The sequence below is a fragment of the Macaca mulatta genome, chromosome 16, assembly GCF_049350105.2.
Source record: "Macaca mulatta isolate MMU2019108-1 chromosome 16, T2T-MMU8v2.0, whole genome shotgun sequence".
NCBI lineage: Eukaryota > Metazoa > Chordata > Mammalia > Primates > Cercopithecidae > Macaca > Macaca mulatta.
Genome location: NC_133421.1, coordinates 17,617,250 through 17,636,519, shown reverse-complemented (window position 1 = coordinate 17,636,519; position 19,270 = coordinate 17,617,250). Strand labels below are relative to the sequence as shown.

The following is a 19,270-nucleotide window of genomic DNA, read 5'->3' as shown; positions in this document are numbered from 1 at the left end:
TGTGAAACAGGCCTCTGGAAACAGATGCCCGGCCGTTGCCAAGTGTAACTTAATTAAAATCCAAGAAACGGCTTTAGCAACAAATAAATAGCTAAAGGATGCCTTCTCTTCAGAAAAATCTAAAGTAAGCTGGGAGGCGCATCAAGCCATACGGAGGATTTTGTCTGCTCCTCCATGGTCATGGCTCTGCCCACACGTGGCTGAGGGTGAGGGACAAAGACTGGGGTTAGACCCTAACTCACTGTGTGGCCCTGGGCAGGCCACCCTTCTACACCACAGCTTTCCCACCTACAAATGAGAAGGTCGCACCAGCTCATTCTTCCAAAGAGTTGGAGAGGGCAGCAGAAGAGGGACTTGGACCAAATACATTTGGAACACAAAGAATTCAACAAATAACCATTTTCCTTTTCGTGCTGGACATTTCAGCTACTGTTTTATGACTCCGAAAGGGTGGTGGCATTTGCAATATTTCCCAGATTTATTTCCCAAGCCCCTCCCCTGCTTCCCCATGACCTCTCGTGGACTCGGATTCTGCAGTATGTCTGGGGCCAGATGGTCTCTGAGGTCCGCAGTCCCCTACATTCCACGAATTCTCGGCACTTTGTCATCCATCCCAGCGCCCTCCTAATCTCTCTGCTTGGGAAATTATCTGAATCGGTTGTTTATACCTTCTGGCAAACGCATTTAAGTCCATTTGTCCCTCTCTGCAGTAAATTTTGCCCAAGTGAAATGAAACATTTGGTTCATCCTCAAATGATTTGCAGGTAAAACGGCAAAGAGGTAGAGGAATGACTTAGAAGATCCTTCCGCCTCCCTAACAACCTGCATTCCAAGCAGGAGAGTCTTCATGGGAACAGCCCATTTCTCAGAGTGAAAAGCTGGGGGCTGGAAGGTTGTCTCAGACAGTTAGCCAGTGGCAGGGATTGGGGGCTCCAGAGCCCCCAGAAATTTCTGACTCTGCCTCTATGAGCCCTTGGAAGTTAAGTATTAGCCAGGGTTCTCCCAAGAAACAGAACCGATAAGATGTATGTGCGTGTGGAGAGAGAGAAAGGGATTGATTTATTTTAAGGAATTGGCTCACATGATTGTGGGGGCTGGCAAGTCTGAAGTCTGCAGGGCAGGCTAGGAAGCTGGGGACCCAGGGAGGAGCTGGCAGTGCTGTCTGGAGTCTGGAGGCAGAATTCCTTCTTCCTCGGGGACCTCTTGGAGCCTTCAACTGATTGAATGAGGCTCACCCATATTATGGAAGGTAATCAGCTTTTATCCATTTATGCTTTTGAGATGGAGTCTGTCACCCAGGCTGGAGTGCAGTGGTGTGATCCTAGCTCACTGCAGACTAGAACTTCTGTACTCCTGTAGTCCCAGCTATTCAGGAGGCTGATCCTCCTGCCTCAACCTCCTGAATAGCTGAGACTACAGGTGCAGGCTACCATGCCTGACTAATTTAAAAAAAATTTTTGGTAGAAATGGGCTGAGCATGGTGGTTCATGACTGTAATCCCAGCACTTTGGGAGGCCGAGGAGGGCGGATCACCTGAGGTCCAGAGTTCGAGACTGGTCTGGTCAACATGGTGAAACTCCCTCTCTACTAAAAATATAAAAATTAGCTGGGTGTTGGCTGGGCATAGTAGCTTACACCTGTAATCCCAGCACTTTGGGAGGCCGAGGTGGGTGGATCATGAAGTCAGGAAATCGAGACCACCCTGGCTAACACGGTGATACCCTGTCTCTACTAAAAAATAAAATAAAATAAAATTAGCTGGGTGTGGTGGCGGGCGCCTGTAGTCCCAGCTGCTTGGGAGGCTGAGGCAGGAGAATGGCGTGAACCCGGGAGGTGGAGCTTGCAGTGAGCCGAGACTGTGCCACTGCACTCCAGCCTGGGCAACAGAGCAAGACTCTGTCTCAAAATAATAATAATAATAATAATAATTAGCTGGGCGTGGTGGCACTTGCCTGTAATTCCAGCTACTCGGGAGGCTGAGGCAGAAGAATCACTTGAACCCGGGAAGAGGAGGTTGCAGTGAGCCGAGATTGCACCACTGCACTCCAGCCTGGGTGATGGAGTGAGACTCTGTCTCAAATTTTTTTTTTTTTTTTTTTTTTTTTGTAGAAATGGAGTCTTACTTTGTTTGCCCAGGCTGCTCTTGAACTCCTGGCATCAAGCAATCCTCCCGCTGTGGCCTCCCAAAGGGCTGAGATTACAGGAGTGAGCCACTGCACCTGGTTTTATTTGGCTTTTGTTTTTACTCAAGGTCTAGTGATTTCACATGTAGGTATTTCAGATTTCTTTTTTTTTTTTTTTAGGCTGAATTTCACTCTGTCACCCAGGCTGGAGTGCAGTGGCGCGACATTGGCTCACTGCAACCTCTGCCTCCCCAAGTTCAAGTGATTCTCCTACCTCAGTCTTCAGAGTACCTGAGATTATAGGTGCCCGTCACCACGCCTGGCTGATTTTTTTCTTTTTGAGGTGGAGTCTCGCTCTGTCGCCCATGCCGGAGTGCAGTGGTGCTATCTCGGCTCACTGCAAGCTCCGCCTCCCGGGTTCACGCCATTCTCCTGCCTCAGCCTCCCAAGTAGCTGGGACCACAGGCACCCGCTACCATGCTCAGCTAATTTTTTGTATTTTTAGTAGAGACGGGGTTTCACCGTGTTAGCCAGGATGGTCTCGACCTCCTGACCTTGTGATCCACCCGCCTTGGCCTCCCAAAGTGCTGGGATTAAAGGTGTGAACCACCGTGCCCGGCCACGCCTGGCTGATTTTTGTAGTTTTTCTAGAGACCGGTTTCACCATGTTGGCCAGGCTGGTCTCAAACTCCTGAGCTCAAGTGATCTACCCACCTGGGCCTCCCAAAGTGCTGGGATTACAGGCATGAGCCACCATGCCTAGCCTCAGATGTTAATCACATCTGAAAAATACCTTCACAGCAGCATCTAGACTAGTATTTGACCCAAAATTGGGCACCACGACCTAGCTAGACTGACACATGAAGTTAACCATCACAAGCTAAGGGTCTTTACCACTTTAAATCTCTAGGTCAGAGGCAAGGCCAAGGCCAAGGCCAGACCTCCAAGAATCTAGATTCAGACCTCTTGCTGCCCTCCCTCTGGGTGAGCAGAGATGAGTCATGCTGGATGAGGAATCCAGCTCCAATCCAGCTAGCTTTCAACTTCAGGCAGGAAGGGGAGAGCGGGCGGGATAGAGGAGGAGGGCCCCAGGACCCACGACTGTGGCCAGGGCTGAGGCCCTGCCTGTGCTCTTCCACCTCTCCATGCTTGGCCACTTTCCCTAAGACCTTTCAAAATGCGCTCTGGGCAGTGGGGAGGGCAGGAGCCGGCCCAGGAAGGGAGCCACAGATGCCCTTCCAGGGGCCTTCCTAGCAGGAGCCAGAAGGAGCACCAAGGGGCTGCCAGACCCTGCAGCCAGGCAACGTCGTTCCCATCTTAGGGCCCTGCTTCTCAGGGCCTGATTCCCCTCCCCAGGGTGGAAAATCAGCACGCCTTCTGGGCTGCAGAGGAGGGGACAGGGTGGGGGTGGTGTCCTCAGGGCTGGGAGGGGCCTATGCCTGGTTTCTCAGTGGTCACTGAGTTTGTCTACAGCTTCAAGATACTGGGAGGGAGCAGGTAGGAACTGTGGGAGTGGAGGTGGGTGAGGCAAGACAGCCAATGCCATGGGCCAGGCAAAGGCCCTGCGCTTCCTGTGGCATCTCAGGCCTCTCTCTCCATCCAGCATCCCTGATCCCACCCTGAGGGTCTCTCTCGCTGGACTCCCTCCCTCAGAGCATGGCCCAGGTACAGACTTGGAGCATTTTGCTGCATACCTGCTTTCAGGTCACCAACCAGCTGCCCACACTCCACCTCTTGCCCATTTTCTTTTCTTTTCTTCTTTTTTTTTTTTTTTGAGATGGAGTCTCATTTTGTCACCTAGGTTGGAGTGCAGTGGCATCATCTCAGCTCACTGCAACCTCCGCCTCCCAAGTTCAAGTGATTCTCCTGCCTCAGCCTCCCAAGTAGTTGGGGTTAGGCACGCACCACGACGCTCAGCTAATTTTCGTATTTTTAGTAGAGATGGGGCTTCACCATGTTGGCCAGGCTGATTGTGAACTCCTGACTGCAGGCTATCTGCCTGCCTCAGCCTCCCAACGTGCTGGGATTATAGGAGTGAGCCATCGCACCTGGCCTCCCATTTTCTAAAAGAGTCTACTTCCAGCCCAAAGTCCCTCCCCGCTCCATGTCCCCATTACCCTCAGAGAGCCCTCTTCTGGTCCTGGCTCATGGACCGGCCTCTCCCTAAGACAAGCGACACCAAAGCCATTTCCATTCACCTCGCCCTGCTGGACCTTTTCTGGAGAGATGGGAATTCTTGGAACAGGTAACTTATTCTCTTTTGTGTCTGAGTTTCCATGTCCCAAACCAACCCCTCTGAGTTCCTGCTGGTCTGTCTTGGGCCGACAGCTGTCTGGAAACCCCACCAGTGAGAATCCTGCCGAAGACTGTTTTTACTCCGAAACGCCACAACTCCAGAAGGCTGTGGAAAACATAAGTCTGCAGTTGAGAATCATAAAAAGTTCAGAAGACTGGCACATCCTAGGAAAAACTAAATCCACTGGAGTGACTAAGCCTGAAGAAGTGGAAGTTACTTACTGGGGTAGGAGCACCCAGACCTCATTCCCCCAGAACTGCCAGAGGCGAGGATGTGAACCGTCTGGGAAGCTTGAGGGGAGTCCTGGACCCCTCCAATACTGCAGGGTCTGGGGCTCAAGGGAGCCCAACAAGGACACCCTGATGCCTCTGCTGGTGCCCTCGGTGCCCCTGACTGGGTGAGTCCAGATCCACTCAGGTTGTCTTAGATTCTGTCTGATCCTCTTTGAGAGCCAGGGTGTTGAGCTGGAACTTTCTAGAAGATTCCCAATTCCTGCAGCTCCTCGATTCAAGAGAAAGAGGGCAAGTACCCAGTTGAGAGGCAGAAGCCAAGTTTTGTCAGGTGTTCCGCAGTTCACTGCCTCAGGTGATTTAAGAAGGCTGTGCCCGAGGAGATGCATGGGAGAAGGGCTAAGGCTCCTTAAAGGCCTCAGCTGATAAAGACTCTAAACTTCCGTGCAGTCTCACCAATGCTGCCAAGTACAGCTGTGCAAGGCATGCACTGCACAAGGGTGTCTGGGTGGGGCTGAACTCACCAAGCCTTGACTCTGACTGTGCCCAACCAGACAGGCACCTTCTTCCACTTCTCATAAAGGCACTCTATGGGCTAGAAGCCACATTCCACCTCAGTGAAGGAAATCAAGGTGATAGGCATCCTTGAGTGACCTGACTCAGTCACTGAATGGCCTCTACACCCCCGAGTTCTTGGTTTTCCTGGGCTGCCAGGAGCAGAGCTGTAGCCAAATTCTAACATGGAGGCAGCGAGCTCATGAAGCTTGCCCCTCGATAGGAATACCTCTTCAGGTCATGGTCCTGCTCTCTGCTTCCTCCAACACTAGGTCATCATTGTCATAGCCACTACCATCTCAACATCTTACTTTAAGAAATAAACTGTTTGCCTGTGGTCCCAGCACTTCGGGAGGCCGAGGCAGGTGGATCATGAGGTCAGGAGATCAAGACCATTCTGGCTAACATGGTGAAACCCCGTCTCTACTAAAAAATACAAAAAATTAGCCGAGCGTGGTGGCGGACGCCTATAGTCCCAGCTACTGGGGAGGCTGAGGCAGGAGAATGGCGTGAACTCGGGAGGCGGAGCTTGCAGTGAGCCGAGATCACACCACTGCACCTCCAGCCTGGGGGGCAGAGCAAGACTCTGTCTCAAAAAAAACCCAAAATAAATAAAATAAAAATAAAAAAGAAATAAACTGTTGAAAAAGTGTCACTAGGAGCATGGGTCCCGAACCCCCAGGTCACAGACCAGTACCAGTCTGTGACCTGTTAGGAAGCAGGCTGCACAGCAGGAGATGAACAGTGGGCCAAAGTTCCTGCCTGAGCTCCGCCTCCTGTCAGATTAGTGGCAGCATTAGGCTCTCATAGGAGCACAAACCCTACTGTAAACTGCAAATGTGAGGGATCTAGGTTGCACACTTATGAGAATCTAATGCCTGATGATTTCTCACTATCTCCCGTCACTCCCAGATGAGACCATCTAGTTGCAGGAAAAGCAGCTCAGTGCCCTCACTGATTCTACGTTATGGTGAGTTGTATAATTATTTCATTATATGACAATGTGATAATAATGGAAATAAAGTACATAATAAGTGTAATGTGTTTGAATCATCTCAAAACCATCCCCCACCACTGGCCATGGAAAAACTGTCTTCCAGGAAACTGGTCCCTGGTGTCAAAAAGATTGGAGACCGCTGACTTAGGAATACACTCAAGGTAACTATGCTCCCCATTCTTCCCCTCTCCTGAGGCTGTCCCTCCCCATCTCCTTCTCCTGCCACAGTGAAGGGACAGCACAGGTCCTCTGTGTCCCAGAGCCCCCTCTTCCATCTTGCCTATGACGAGGGTACCCAGCCCACCTGTCCCAACCCGAGGAAGCTCAGAAAACACCGAGTTTTTCACTGGGACAGACCTAGGCATCACTTCCAATGCTTCTCCAGGGACCATTGGGCAGGGCAGGGTCTTGGGAATCAGGGACCTGGTTCCAGTCCTATGTGACCCTGCAAAGGCCACTCCTTGTCTCTGGGCTGTGTGCGCCTCTGTTGAACATCTCAGCTCTGACTGCAGCAGGCCTTCTCACCAAAGGAGCCATGGAACCCCTCCTTCTGCCATTTCCTCCAGGGAGGGAAAGGGGCAGAGGCAGATCCAGGCCACTTGGCCCTCTAAGGACATTAGAACCTCAGCACTGCCTGTCCTCTGATGGCAGTGAGCCACGACCATTGCCAGGAGAGAGCTGGTGAGACCACAATGTGCAAGGCAGCCAGGTAGCCTGTTACAAGGCCACAGGACTGCACCAGGTACTAGCACCTACCTGGTGCCAGGTGAGATGAGAGCCCCTCCATGTTTCCCTCTCTGTAGCCCCTGCTCTCTGCTGCCCACTCATAGGAAGTGTGATAGTCAACTGTATGTGTTTATACATGTAAATCTCCTTTTGATTCTGTTTCTCTGGAGAAGACTGGCTTATAATATAGGAAGTAACATCCCCACGGGAAGACATTAAGAGCCTTAAGTAGGAAATTATGAACCAATCTCAGGAGCATCTCACTGTCATGCTGAGTCCACTGTAGGCCCTGCCATAGGAACGCAGAGCTTCAATCTTCAACAATCTTCAACACCTGGGCCCCGGCAGGTGCAGTGCAGGAGGACTGCTGGCTATCCCCTGCCCTCCCCCATGATGGCCTGGCAGAAGCAGGTGTCTGTGGGTGGGCGAGATGGTCCTGGCATTCAGCAGAGGAGGGGAGATATGTCTCCTCCCCGAGCCCTGTCTGTGCTTGTCCTCATCCTGCATCTGAGCTACGGGCTCTCCAGACAGTGGGGCAGGCAGCTCCAGGCTCACCATTTACCAGGAGGGAATCAGAAACAGAGGTTTTGTTTTCAGCCGCCCAGCCCACCACAGAGCTCTGCCTCCCCAGGAGCACCTGCAGCTCCTGTTCCTCTGACTCCCCCATCATCTACAACACAGCCCTTTCCACAGTCTGCACCCACAGGGGACTCCCCAGGTCCCCATGGGGAAAGGGGTGTTGGAGGGCTGCCAGGTGCGCGGTGTGTGTTGGGCGGTCCAGGTCCAGGGCAGGAATTCTGACTGTTATGCTTGGTGCGGGGCAGCCTCTCCTGGGCCCTTACCTGCCCCTGGCACCAAGGGAGAGAAACCTGCCCCACTCCTGTCCTTTTCTGTCGGGCAGGGCCTGAACCTGGGGCTCCAGGAGGCCGTGACTGCATAGACAGAAACTAAGGGCAGTGGGGTGGGACGGGGGGCATCACAGGTTGCCAACTTCCCAGGCTGCAAGTGCTGGCTCCCTGTGGTGCTGGGTGTCCCTCGGTGGATGAGGGCTGTCCTGCAAGCCTCCTTGGCACCTGTATCTGTGGGCGGAGGCTCCATGGGGACAGCGGCTGTAGGGTAGGAATGTGCAATGCATGGGGTCCCAAGATAGCTGGGGGCACTTCCTACAGGTCCCTGGCATGCTCTGGGAGAGATCTGGGCTGAGGGCCGTGGGAAGGCCAAGTGGGTAGGAGAGGGACAGGCTTGAGGACCAGGGCCGCTGGGAGGCACTGGCAGAGCAGGTCAGGCAAAGCCCACCTAGGAAGTGGGGGAGATGGGGCTACCCACAGCTCCTGGGCCTAGTGCCTGTGTCCACTCATGAGCCCCATTGAGGAAAGGGGTTTGCCTAGCAGTCAGTGTGTGCGTGCCCTGCACCTGTGTAGGCCCCCATGGCCAGAGACAAGGGCAGAGCTGGAATCTGACCATGGCCAGCCCTGCAATCACTTGCCAGTCCTCTATGGCATCAGTGGCTGCTCTGAGCCCTTCTAGAAATGAGCGCCTTGGCCAACCCTGCCTTCCCTACTTGTTCCAACTGGTGCCAGCTCCGCTTAGGTGCCCAGGGACGTCTGCTGAGTAAAAGAACCGAGTACTAGTGCACAGTCAGCTGCCAGGCAGGGTTCTTGCCCTCTGAAGGCAAAGGCCCTGAAGCTTGGCTGGGGCTGGCAGGTCTGGGTCTCTGTGGACAGGACAGAGGCCGGAATGGGGACAAGCTCCATCCAGATGAGCATGGAGAGTAGCCCCTCAGAAAAGGCAGAGCGGAAAGTAGAGGGAGGGGAGAGAGACCAGATGTGCGAGGGGCCAGAGCAGCCCCCACAGTAGGCGGAAAGGTGGCAAGGGAGCCAGGCACTGAGTTATGTGGGCAGTGGGTCCCAGCAGTGCCTGCCCCAGCCTCATTCCCCTCCCCAGTGCTCTGAGATGAATGGCTTATGGCACACAGGGCAGCTCGGGCCTCTGTGAGTGCTGGGCTTTGCTCACGTGTGAAAGTCTGCAGGTTCCCTGGTTCTGGCCTCTGCCCCTGGCACCATGTGATGAGGCCTTTCACCCTCCATCAGCTAGGACTGCGGTCAGCACAGACAGGTTGGCCTCAGCCGTATGGGGGTCGGCCCCAGTTACCTGGTGGGGAGGTATCTGTGTCCCCTCTCTGTCCTGGGACCGCTGCATCCCAGCTCTTGCACCAGCTGAGGCCAAGGTGGGTGAACTTAGGGCTCGAATGTGAATCTGGCTCAGGGCCTGGAAGAAATAACTGACCACACATGGGAATGAAGGGGGTCTTTCCAAAACCACAGGCACCTGCTGGAATCTCAGCAGTGGTAGTGAACCTCAGGGGTCATTTCACCCACCACGCCATCATTCTGGAGATGGGGAACCCAAGGCCAGAGAAGGGAAAGGGCTGGGCAAGTTAGGGTTTCCACTGGGGCCAGAACTGAGGGCTCCTGGCTCCCAGTGAAGCCAGCCTCCCTTCTGTGCCAGGCTGTGCACCTGTACTGGTGCTGGCTTCTGGGGTCTTTGCCATCCCTCCCGGAGGGAGGGAAACAGTTGCTGCCATGGTTTTCTCCTGGTGAGTTGCCTGTTGCATCCCCAGTGCCTAGACTGGTGCCTGGAGGAGCAGGAACTCGATTGTTGAATAAATGATTTAATGCATACTGGTTTTTTTTTCTTTTCTGCTCATCTAATTTTCTCATTTTTCTATAATTGTATATTGCTTTTATAAAATTTTAAAAACCACCATTTTTACTTTAAGCAACATTCTGTCAGCTTCACAAAACCACCTAATGAGGCCAAGCGCGGTGGCTCATGCCTGTAATCCCAGCACTTTGGGAGGCTGAGGCGGGCGGATCACGAGGTCAAGAGATCAAGACCATCCTGGCCAACATGGTGAAAGCCCATCTCTACTAAAAATACAAAAATTAGCTGGGCATGGTGGTGTGTACCTGTAATCCCAGCTACTCAAGAGGCTGAGGCAGGAGAATCGCTTGAACCTGGGAGGCAGAGGTTGTAGTGAGCTGAGATGGCGCCACTGCACTCCAGCCTGGCGACACAGCGAGACCCCATTTCAAAAACAAACAAACAAACAACAAACAAAAAACCCCACCACCTAAGGAGCAAAATAAACATGAGAAAATGCTTTATGGACTAGAAAGCCATGTGCAGATGGGGGAGGTGTCCCTAATGCGTGCTCCCCTGCCCAAGGCACGGCTGACACTCAGACAATCAAATTGAGCTGGGCGCCCTTCTTGACCGCCACCAACCGCTTCCAGTTCTCACAGCCCCACTCCCCAACGGCAAAGGATGGGAGGCTGCAGAGGGGAGCTGACCAAGATCCGGCAGAGGAACAAGAGTCTGCTTCTCACCCAGGGAAGCGGAAAACACACAGCAGGGAAGACACAGTGAAAGAAACAGAGACACCAAGAAAAGCCGCAGGGAGTGGGAGGCAGAGAGGCAGAAGGACACGCGGACACCGCCTGGACACCGAGGGTCGAGCAGGGGCAAGGGGCAGCTCTGAAGGTGGCCCCGGCATACACTCACACACAAGGGCACTCCCCACACTCAGCTGCGCTCCCATGTCTCTCCTGGTTAAGATAAAGTTAGAAACATCAAAATGCCACATCTCTTTGAGCAGCAGCCGCCGGCAGAGCTCCATATGGCTGCAGCAGCCAGGAGTCTGAGCTAATAAAAGTTTAAAAAAAAAAAAAAAAAAAAAAAAAAGCTGGGAAATGCTCCTGGAGAGCCACGTGGGCACTGCTCGGGGCCGGGTGGGGGTGGGGAGGAGAGCAGGCACCACAGGAGGGGGGTCCCCGCCCCTGCTTGGCGCCCCAAGGTCTCTGTTCTCATTTAGAACACCCAGCCCTTTTAGTAATGATGAGTCCAAGATGCAGCAACCAAATCTGCTGTTTTAGATGCCTGGGCCCTCTCCTACCTCCATTCCAGTTTCTCTTAATGGGAGAGGACATGACAGTCAGTGCTGAATGTTTGCGTCCCCTCCTCTCCACTCCCAAATGTATATGTTGAACTCCTGACCCCCAAGGTGATGGTATTGGGAGGTGGGGCCTACAGGAGGTGATTCGGTCATGAGGCTGAAGCCCTCATGAATGGGATTAGTGCCCATATAAAAGAGACCCAGACAGACCCTTCATTCCTTCCACCATGCGAGAATGCAGTGAGAGGGCACCATCACCAGAAAGCAGCCTCGCCAGTGAATCTGCCAGCACCTTCATCTTGAACTTTCCAGACTCCAGACTGTAAGAAATAAATATCTGCTGTTTATAAGCCACCCAGTTTATGGTATTTTGTTATAGCAGCCTGAAAGGACTAAGACAGTCTTCGAGAACAGCCAGGAGGAGCCAGGACCAGCAGAGAGAGAGAGAGAGAGAGAGAGAGAGAGAGAGAGAGAGAGAGAGAGAGAGAGAGTGTGTGTGTGTGTGTGTGTGTGTGTGTGTGTGCGCGTGTGTGTGTGTGTGTGTGCGCGCGCGCATGCGTGGTTTTCTTGCAGGGCACCAGCAGCCCTGCTCTTGGTGAGGAAGGGGAGCCAGATGGCTGGCTGAGGATCCCCACACTAGGGGGAGAATCTCCAATGCTGACCCCACCCCCTCTGCATCCTGATGGGGGAGTTAGAGAAGACCCTGGTCACTAGATAACCCTTCTTCAAGGAGCCTCTCCCCTGCAGACAGGGTGTGGGGATGCAGGGAGGAGTCATGGCTTCCACCCCACAGGTTACAGGGGGATGGGGGAATATCCCGGCCCATGCTCACGGTAGAAACACTTTAGAAGTCTGAGCCAAACCCCACTGTCTCCTGCGAGAGAACGCCAGGGACAGAGGCTGGAGGAAGTGTGTGCCTGATGGGAAGTTTCAATCCATTCTGTAAGAATTTCCTGAAAACAGATTGTGTGCCAGTTTTTATGGCCTCTGCCCCAGAAAAGCACGCATGGCAATGAAATGACCCTGGGGGAGGGGAGGGTGCACCCACCCTGATGGTCCATGGATAGAGGCCAGGGTACTTTAGGACTTCTGAAGACAGCAAAGCAGTTTCTGGTAATCTCTGAGGAGGTGGCATTTGTTCCAGAAAAAAGGACCCTGTAACCCCACCCCACCACCTCACCAGACCCTAAAGTCAGAATAATTGGCCCAGCTACAGCCCCTGCAGTCGTGCTTAGCCACTACAGAGGCTGCTATTTCCCCAGTCACTGTCCCTGGCAGCCTTGGAAACCAATGAAGCAGGCTCGACACAGGAATCCCTCTGCATCTTTATCACTGGAAAAGCCTCGATCCAGCCCAGGCAGAGAGCGGCGGATTTTAAAAAGGGAGGTTTCTCTTTGTGGAGGAAATGAACATGATTCAGCACAAGAGCCGATCAGGAATGTGGAGGCCAGGCTCTCCCATCAGGCTCCACTCCCCTCCCGCCACCTCGGCAGAGGCCCCAGACTGCACCTGCCGGATGGGATCCCGTGGTGCCACGGAGCCTGGGCACCATGCCACTCCTCTCTCCAAGAACACCACCACCTGGCAGGCTGCCAGGAACAGCCAAGCCCTGTGGACATCACTCCCAGAAATCCAACCACACGGAAAACAAACGTGCTGTGTCTCATGACAGTACTAACAAGCCTGGTAAATCAGCCCACAGTTGCACAGCCGTAGCTGGGGAATCCAAATGCTTTCTGAGGACACACTGACGACAGCAGCAGAGACACACACGCGTACACACATCTTCACGGCACACAGACTCACTAAGGTATGCCACAAGCCTGCAGGTTTTCAATACCATACAGTGGATAACAGCGGTGGTGGCGGGTCTCCACCCTCAGGAAGCACTAGACCTTATCTGACAAACAAAAGGAAGATCAGGGAAAAACTCTGCATGGACTGAATGCCTCCCAGTGTGGTAGGACCTCAGAGGCACATGGATCTCTGAGCTTAGGCTGACATGCCCAGGAAGGTGGCCCTGGAAAGGTAAGGTGCATTCAGTGGAAACAAGAAAAGCATTCCAGGTGGAGGAAGAAGAGCAGGCCCAGCGCAGGGGCCCCCTGCTTGGAGTCTGGTAGACTTCTAACCTGCTCACCTAAAGAGGCGTTCTTAGGTGGGGGTGGGAGGAAAAAGGTGACCTTCAGAGGTCATTATGCTCATCTTTCTGCTTCCAGGTAGTAATGACCTGTCCAGTCTCCACATCTCCAGGGAGTCTCCAGGTGCCTGTCCATTATTCAGCTCCTCTTGAGGGATGAGTTAAACTCTTAGGTCCTGGCTCTGTGGCCCAGGCTGGAGTGCAGCGGTGTGATCTTGGCTCACTGCAACCTCTGCTTCCCAAGCTCAAGCCATCCTCCTACCTCAGTCTCCCAAGTAGCTGGGACTACAAGTGCACACCACCATACCTGGCTAATTTTTGTATTTGCATTTGTAGAGACACCCATGTTGCTCAGGTTGGTCTTGAACTCGTGAGCTCAAGTTATCCGCCTGCCTTAGCCTCCTAAAGTGCTGGAATTACAGGTGTGAGCCATTGCGCCTGGCCTCAGTGGTTCTTGTTGGCATTAGCTGATGTGGCTCCTATTCCCAGGTGCAGAGTGAAGCCAGCCCCACCACCCCAGACAGCAGAGGGAACCAGGATTCCAGGCCCTAACCATACCAATGGGGGGCCCAAACAGGTTAATATAGGAACAGCCCTGCTTAAGGGGCGTGCACCATACTTCAAGTAAACCAACCCCATCAGCCTCTTCTCATGGAAAGCTGGGGTGCTGGTGAACATGAAGACAGGGGCTACCTCAGCTGGGTGTGTCCCAGGAAAACAGATGTCTTTTTCTGCTGCTCCATGACACAGGCTGACAGCTCAGTCCAAAATTTTGAGGACTCAGGGAAACTGCTGGGCTGAAGAGATGACAGCTCACCTTCCAGGTGGCCTAGTGACGGAAGGTTACTTCTTCTCTCAGTGACGGAAGGTTACTTCTTCTCCAGGCCTCCTTAAAGACAGCAGGCCTGGCTGGGCGTGGTGGCTCATGCCTGTAATCCCAGCACTTTGGGAGGCTGAGGTGGGCAGATCACGAGGTCAGGAGATCGAGACCATCCTGGCTAATGTGGTGAAACTCCGTCTCTACTAAAAATACAAAAAAATTAGCCAGGAGTGGTGGTGGGCACCTGTAGTCCCAGCTACTCAGGAGCCTGAGGCAGGAGAATGGCATGGACCCGGGAGGCGGAGCTTGCAGTGAGCCGAGATCATGCCACTGCACTCCAGCCTGGGCGACAGAGCAAGGCTCCATCTCAAAAAAAAAAGACACCAGGCCTGAGCCCAAGACTTAGGGAAGGACATCTGGGGAAGGGGAAGGCCTGGAAGGATGGCGGCCAGAAAAGGGCAGAGGAACGGCCTCTCCCATCCAAAGCTGGCTTCTTTTATCTCCACGAGCACTTGCTCCAGATGCTTCTAAATGTGCAGTGAGTTTTTGATCCAGACTGAACCCTGGCCAGGTAGATAGAATCCAAAAAATCCTTGGGCCAGGCCTGAGAAAGGATGCCACAACCCTGCCCCTAGTCTGGCCAGACCCAAAGTGAGGCAGATTTTCCTGTTTCTTATCATAGTCACCAAGAGAATGTGTCTTAAATGGCAGCACCAATACCATGTCACACACTTTGTAGCATTTGCTCTGCTCCGTACCCCAGATCCCTCTTTGGGAAACAAAGAAACACAACTCAGAGAGGTTATCTGCTGGGCCCAAGGTCACAGCTGACTGAGGACCGGAAGGCGAGCTGCCTACTTGATCCTTGGCCCTGGACTCTTCTCAGATTACACTCATCTTAAAGGGAAGGGGATTACTTTCTGTTCCTTCAAGGTAGATGCCTGGCATCCTGCCTGCACCCCTGGCCATAGCTCAGGGTCGTCTGTGCTGAATGAGGCTTCCTGATACCCCTGCAGCAAGTGACAAGCTGGAGAGACACCCTCCAAATCTTAGATGCTGAAGAGGGGCATTCAGAAGAAGTGGCACCAGCAGCCACAGTCCTTCAGCCCACCGTGAACTGCCACACATGCACCCGGGTTGGGTCTCTCTTTCCAGATCCCCAGCCTGGAGCAAGTCACAGCAGGCAGAACAGTGGTATTGGACTGGAGCAGAGATTCTGAACTTGGAGTCTGTAGCTGGGTTTCAGGGGCTTTGTGAACCCTCCGAAATTGCCTGTGAGATCGCGTGAGTCACTGCATTTGTCTGGGAAGACTGTGTGTAGCTCTTTCAGAGCCTCAAAAAGATCAAGGACTCGAAGAGGCTAAGAAGCACAGGAACAAAGGCTCCTGAGGCCCCACCAGCCATATGGCTCTGGGCATACACAAATCCAGCAGCGAAATCCACGTTATCAAATGCAGGAGAACATGCTGTGTGAATGGAGGTGAGGGCTACTGTCCTCGCTGCTGTGCCTGCTCACTGACACCCACCCCAGAGGCCTGCATGACATTCCTGCAGAACTCAGTGTCCCACGCTTTGCAGACCCCTGTCTTTACTGGCTGTCTTGCTGGTCTGACCCCAGTGAGGCTTGGGTGTTCTCATGGCTCTCACTGGCTGCTCATTCCCTTTCTGAACATCACCACCTCCAGACTAGAGGAGGAAACTGGAATGGAAAGGAAAATGCAATTTGGGAGAAAGAGCCACTTCAGTGCACAGCACAAATCCAGCTGGACATTCCTCCAAATGGCCTCAGGGTCCTAGAAAGCCACCTCTCTGTCACAGGCATGCGAACACTCCTGTGCTCCACTGCCACACTGCTCAAGGCCCATGACCACTTCCTGGAGGGGTCCTGCTTCATCCGTTCCAGGACACACAGGGCAGCTCCAGGCCCATGGCCCTCACATCCCCAGCCAGCGGTTAAAGGAGCCCAACATGAGCCCAGAGCCTGAGGACCTGCTGCTTTCACAGAAAAGGGGGAAGTCTGATAAGCCCCTTCCCACCGCCCATCAGTCCTCCCAGTCCTCCCAGTCCTGCAGCTGAGGCGGGTACCAGGACACCAATAAGACCCATGTGCAGATGTCTGAGGAAATGCTTCTTGCTTCAAGGATCCCACAGTGGGGCTGCAGGGGCTTATCTACTCCCCTGCAAGGCAGGCAGAAGCTCAATGTTCCCAGGATGTGGAATCATACTCAGCCATACAGGGACTGGGGAGCCCAAAGTATCTGCCCACTTTGGGTCCAGTCTCCTCCCGTGGGCCTCCAAGCGACCCTCCATCATGCGAGCTTCACTCTGGTCTTTCACCCTCCAAGAAGTGCTTGCCAGCTCCCTCTGCTCTTCTGTATCCCCCAAAGCACCCACTGCAGGGTGGGGGAAACAGCATGTGATCAGGAAAACCTTACTGTATGGTGTGTAAATGGGATACCATGGTCTGGAAAACCCATTCTTCTGTTTAAAAGTGAAAGAGTTACTACAAAGGCCATATGTCAGTTTCCAATTTTCAAAAGACAAAGAAATACACACTGCTAAAGTTAAGTGGTACATAATGTCATCTTTCTTTGATGACTGAACTCAGAGAAGGCACATGGGGATCTGGCAGCGTCTTGGGCATCATTCTGGAGGTTGTTGGGAAAAGCAGAGGCAGGAGCAGAAGTCTCACATCTTCCCAAGTCCCCACGTCTCTGCTTGCCTCTCCCTGCGCAGTGCGCAGCTTGGGGACACATACTTTAGGGTAAGAGCGCACCAGATACAAAGGTGGGGGAGAGAGCTGCAGAACCCAGGAGGGATGTGGGTCTGATTAGATTTTGGAAGCTCCTCCCAGGAAGGTGCTCCTACAGCCTCTTTCATCGGTGACTGGAAAACCTCAGAAAGGTCACCTGAGATTTTCCCTCTGCCATCCACGGTAGACTCTACCTCTAATGGGGTCAGTCTAGCAAGAATATGGGGCCTGGATTGTCTACCCCCCAAAGCCAGGCCAAGACAAGCTGTTTGGTGATGCAGGAGAGCAGCTTTGCACTCCCCTGCCTGACTTATACTCAACAAAATGCATGCTATGGGCCATGCTCCTCTCCCCACCAAAGAAACTGAGAAAGGAAAACAAGCCACAGAGAGGTGAGTGACAGCATTAGCCCCAGGGCAGCCCCAAAGCACTGGCCAATTCTGCAACATCTGTCCCTAGCCAGTGGGGCAGGCAAAGGCTAAGGACAGAGTCCTGGCAGCCTCCTGAAGTTCTTGCTGGCCAGGTGGTCACGCAGGACACCAAATCCAGCTCTCCTGTCTCTACAGCTTTCCACAGGGGCTCATGGTTGAGGATCTGCCAAAGTTAGTCAGGGGAGAGGAAACAGTCTCCTTGAACTACAATCCAGGATGCCTCCCAGGAGAGTGAAGGACCTAGGGACTGGAATCTCATTGGCCCCAGGGCTGTGTCCCTGGACTGGCTCTCGGGAAGCCAAGCCAGGTCCAACTGATAACCGCATTCCTTGAGGACCCTCGGCAGGGAGTGACTGCCAGTGGGCAGACCGGAAGAAAAGAGCCCTGGCCCAGATCAGGCAGGCATCCCGGCTTCCCCGCCCACCGACTATCCCCGGAGACCAGCCTTCTTCTCTGCCTGTGGAGGAGAGCAGTGGGGACATTATGCCAACAGGTCCCCTTTGGCGGGCCTCACCGGCCAGCCTTCCTCCACCCTGCCCTGAGGCCCCAAATTCAGCGGGAGCGCCGAGGCACCTGCTGCCAGACAGTGCTCCATCCCCGCGGAAGGGGGCTTTGGGCGGTGCCCCTCGGTGCCCCCAGCTTCCTCGGTTAGGGGTGGGGGGCCCCTGGCCCGGCGCGCCCCCCGCGTCCCCTCCCCGCGCTCACCTGGCGCAGGTGCTGCAGCAGTGTCCCCGCCTCCTCCCGCCGGCCCTGGCGCACCATCCGCAGCAGCTCCTGGACCATGCCGACGCGCCGGTGGTAGGGGGGCAGCCCCGCGCCCGCGCGCCCCGCCTTGTCCCCGGCGCGCAGCAGCAGCGACGCCCAGAAGTCGGGCCGTTCGCGGCGGGGGCCCGGCGCAGCGCCGGGGCTGGCTCTCTCCGCCAGGCTGCCCTTGGTCTGCCGGGTGCCCATGCTGCCGCCGCCGCCGCCCGCCGGGACTCTCTGCGCTGGGCCGCGAGGCCGCGTCCCCGCCAACCGCCCGCCCCTCGGCCGCCCGTGCGCGCCCGCCTCCCGGGCTGCAACTTTGGGGGAACTGTTGCGCGCGGGCGGCGCGGGGGCGGGCGGGCGGGCGGCTGTCGGCGCTCCCCGCGCTCCTCCCTCTTGGCTACCCGGGCGCGCTCCCCGGGCGCTCGCTGCCTGCCTGCCCGCCGGCCCCGCCCCGGCCCGGCCCGGCCCGCCCCGCCCCCGGCCCCCGCCCCCCGCCTCCGCGCCCGAGCTCCGCGGCGCCGCGCGCCTCCCTCCCCCAGCGCTCCGGCTCCTTCCCGCCCCGCGGCTCCGGGCGGGGGACCGCCAGGCGCTCCCAGCCTGCGTCCTCCTGGCAGTCGCGCCTCCTGCTGGCGGCAGCGCTGCGCTTCCCGGGGCCGTGGCGTGGGGGCGAGGGGAACGGGCAGGCCCCATGGGTCGTCGCTTTCGGTGCCCACCGGGATCCCCCGACGCTTCCACCACCACGAGCCCGAGTGAGGCCCGCGGGAGGCGTCCGGTGCGTCGGGCGAAATGGGGAAAGTTTGGCGCATGGGGGTATGTGTGTTGGGGGGCTCTCTCAGGCCGAGTCGGGTTTCTCAAGATGGGTTCCGCTGAGCCTTAACGCCCAAATCGTCGGAGGCGCTGATTAAAAACACAGGCTCCCAGGCCTCCCCCGAGACCTACTGAATGATAATCACCTTGGTGCTGGGATCCGCCTTTTTAGCCATCATCTTGGGTGATTCCCATGCACGCTCCTTTGAGACCCGGCCTGCTTGCAGGGCGCTGTAGTGGTGATGGTTGGTGCGCGAACCTGGAAACTGTGGGCGAACTTATGTGTTGTGTGCGTGCCCTTTCATGGAGAGGGCGTGTTGCTTCTATCATGCTCTCAAAGCATCTGGACTGGAGAGGTGTGAACTCCTGTGTTCTCTTGCTCTCACTCTCACGGCCCTGGAGAATGGGCCTTGGGATAGTCCTGGTACAACAAAGCAAACGCAAGTCTGCGAGTTGGCCCAGCGGCACACCCCTGCTGGCCCACCTTCCTCCCCGTGCCTCTGCCAGGCCCAGCCTGTAAGGGACCAGAGCCCTGGGATCTCACGGTGTTGCCAGGGCATGCCAGAGTGAAGGCGAAGGCACGTGGGGGAGCTTCTCTGTTGCAGACCACAGGCCGCCCTGGTCCCTGCGCAGGGCAGAGCAATTGTGCAAGGTCGCCTCTGACCCCAGCCCTGGGTGTTGCTTGAGGGTGTAA

At 55.1% G+C, this 19,270-nt stretch overlaps 1 protein-coding gene across 2 annotated transcripts in view; it reads right to left on the bottom strand.

The window, feature by feature from the left end:
* The window catches only part of LRRC75A (leucine rich repeat containing 75A), a 48,748-nt gene extending 30,460 nt beyond the window's left edge, over positions 1-18,288 (bottom strand). Inside the window, exon 1 of one of the 2 annotated variants that reach the window (XM_028836047.2) lies at positions 17,728-18,288. In XM_028836047.2, coding sequence (XP_028691880.1) covers positions 17,728-17,973 — 246 coding nt within the window. In that variant the 5' untranslated portion in view covers positions 17,974-18,288. The remainder of the gene's footprint in view (positions 1-17,727) is intronic. The other variant, XM_077970415.1, reaches the window with a different exon arrangement.
* Between the last annotated feature and the right edge of the window lie 982 nt (positions 18,289-19,270).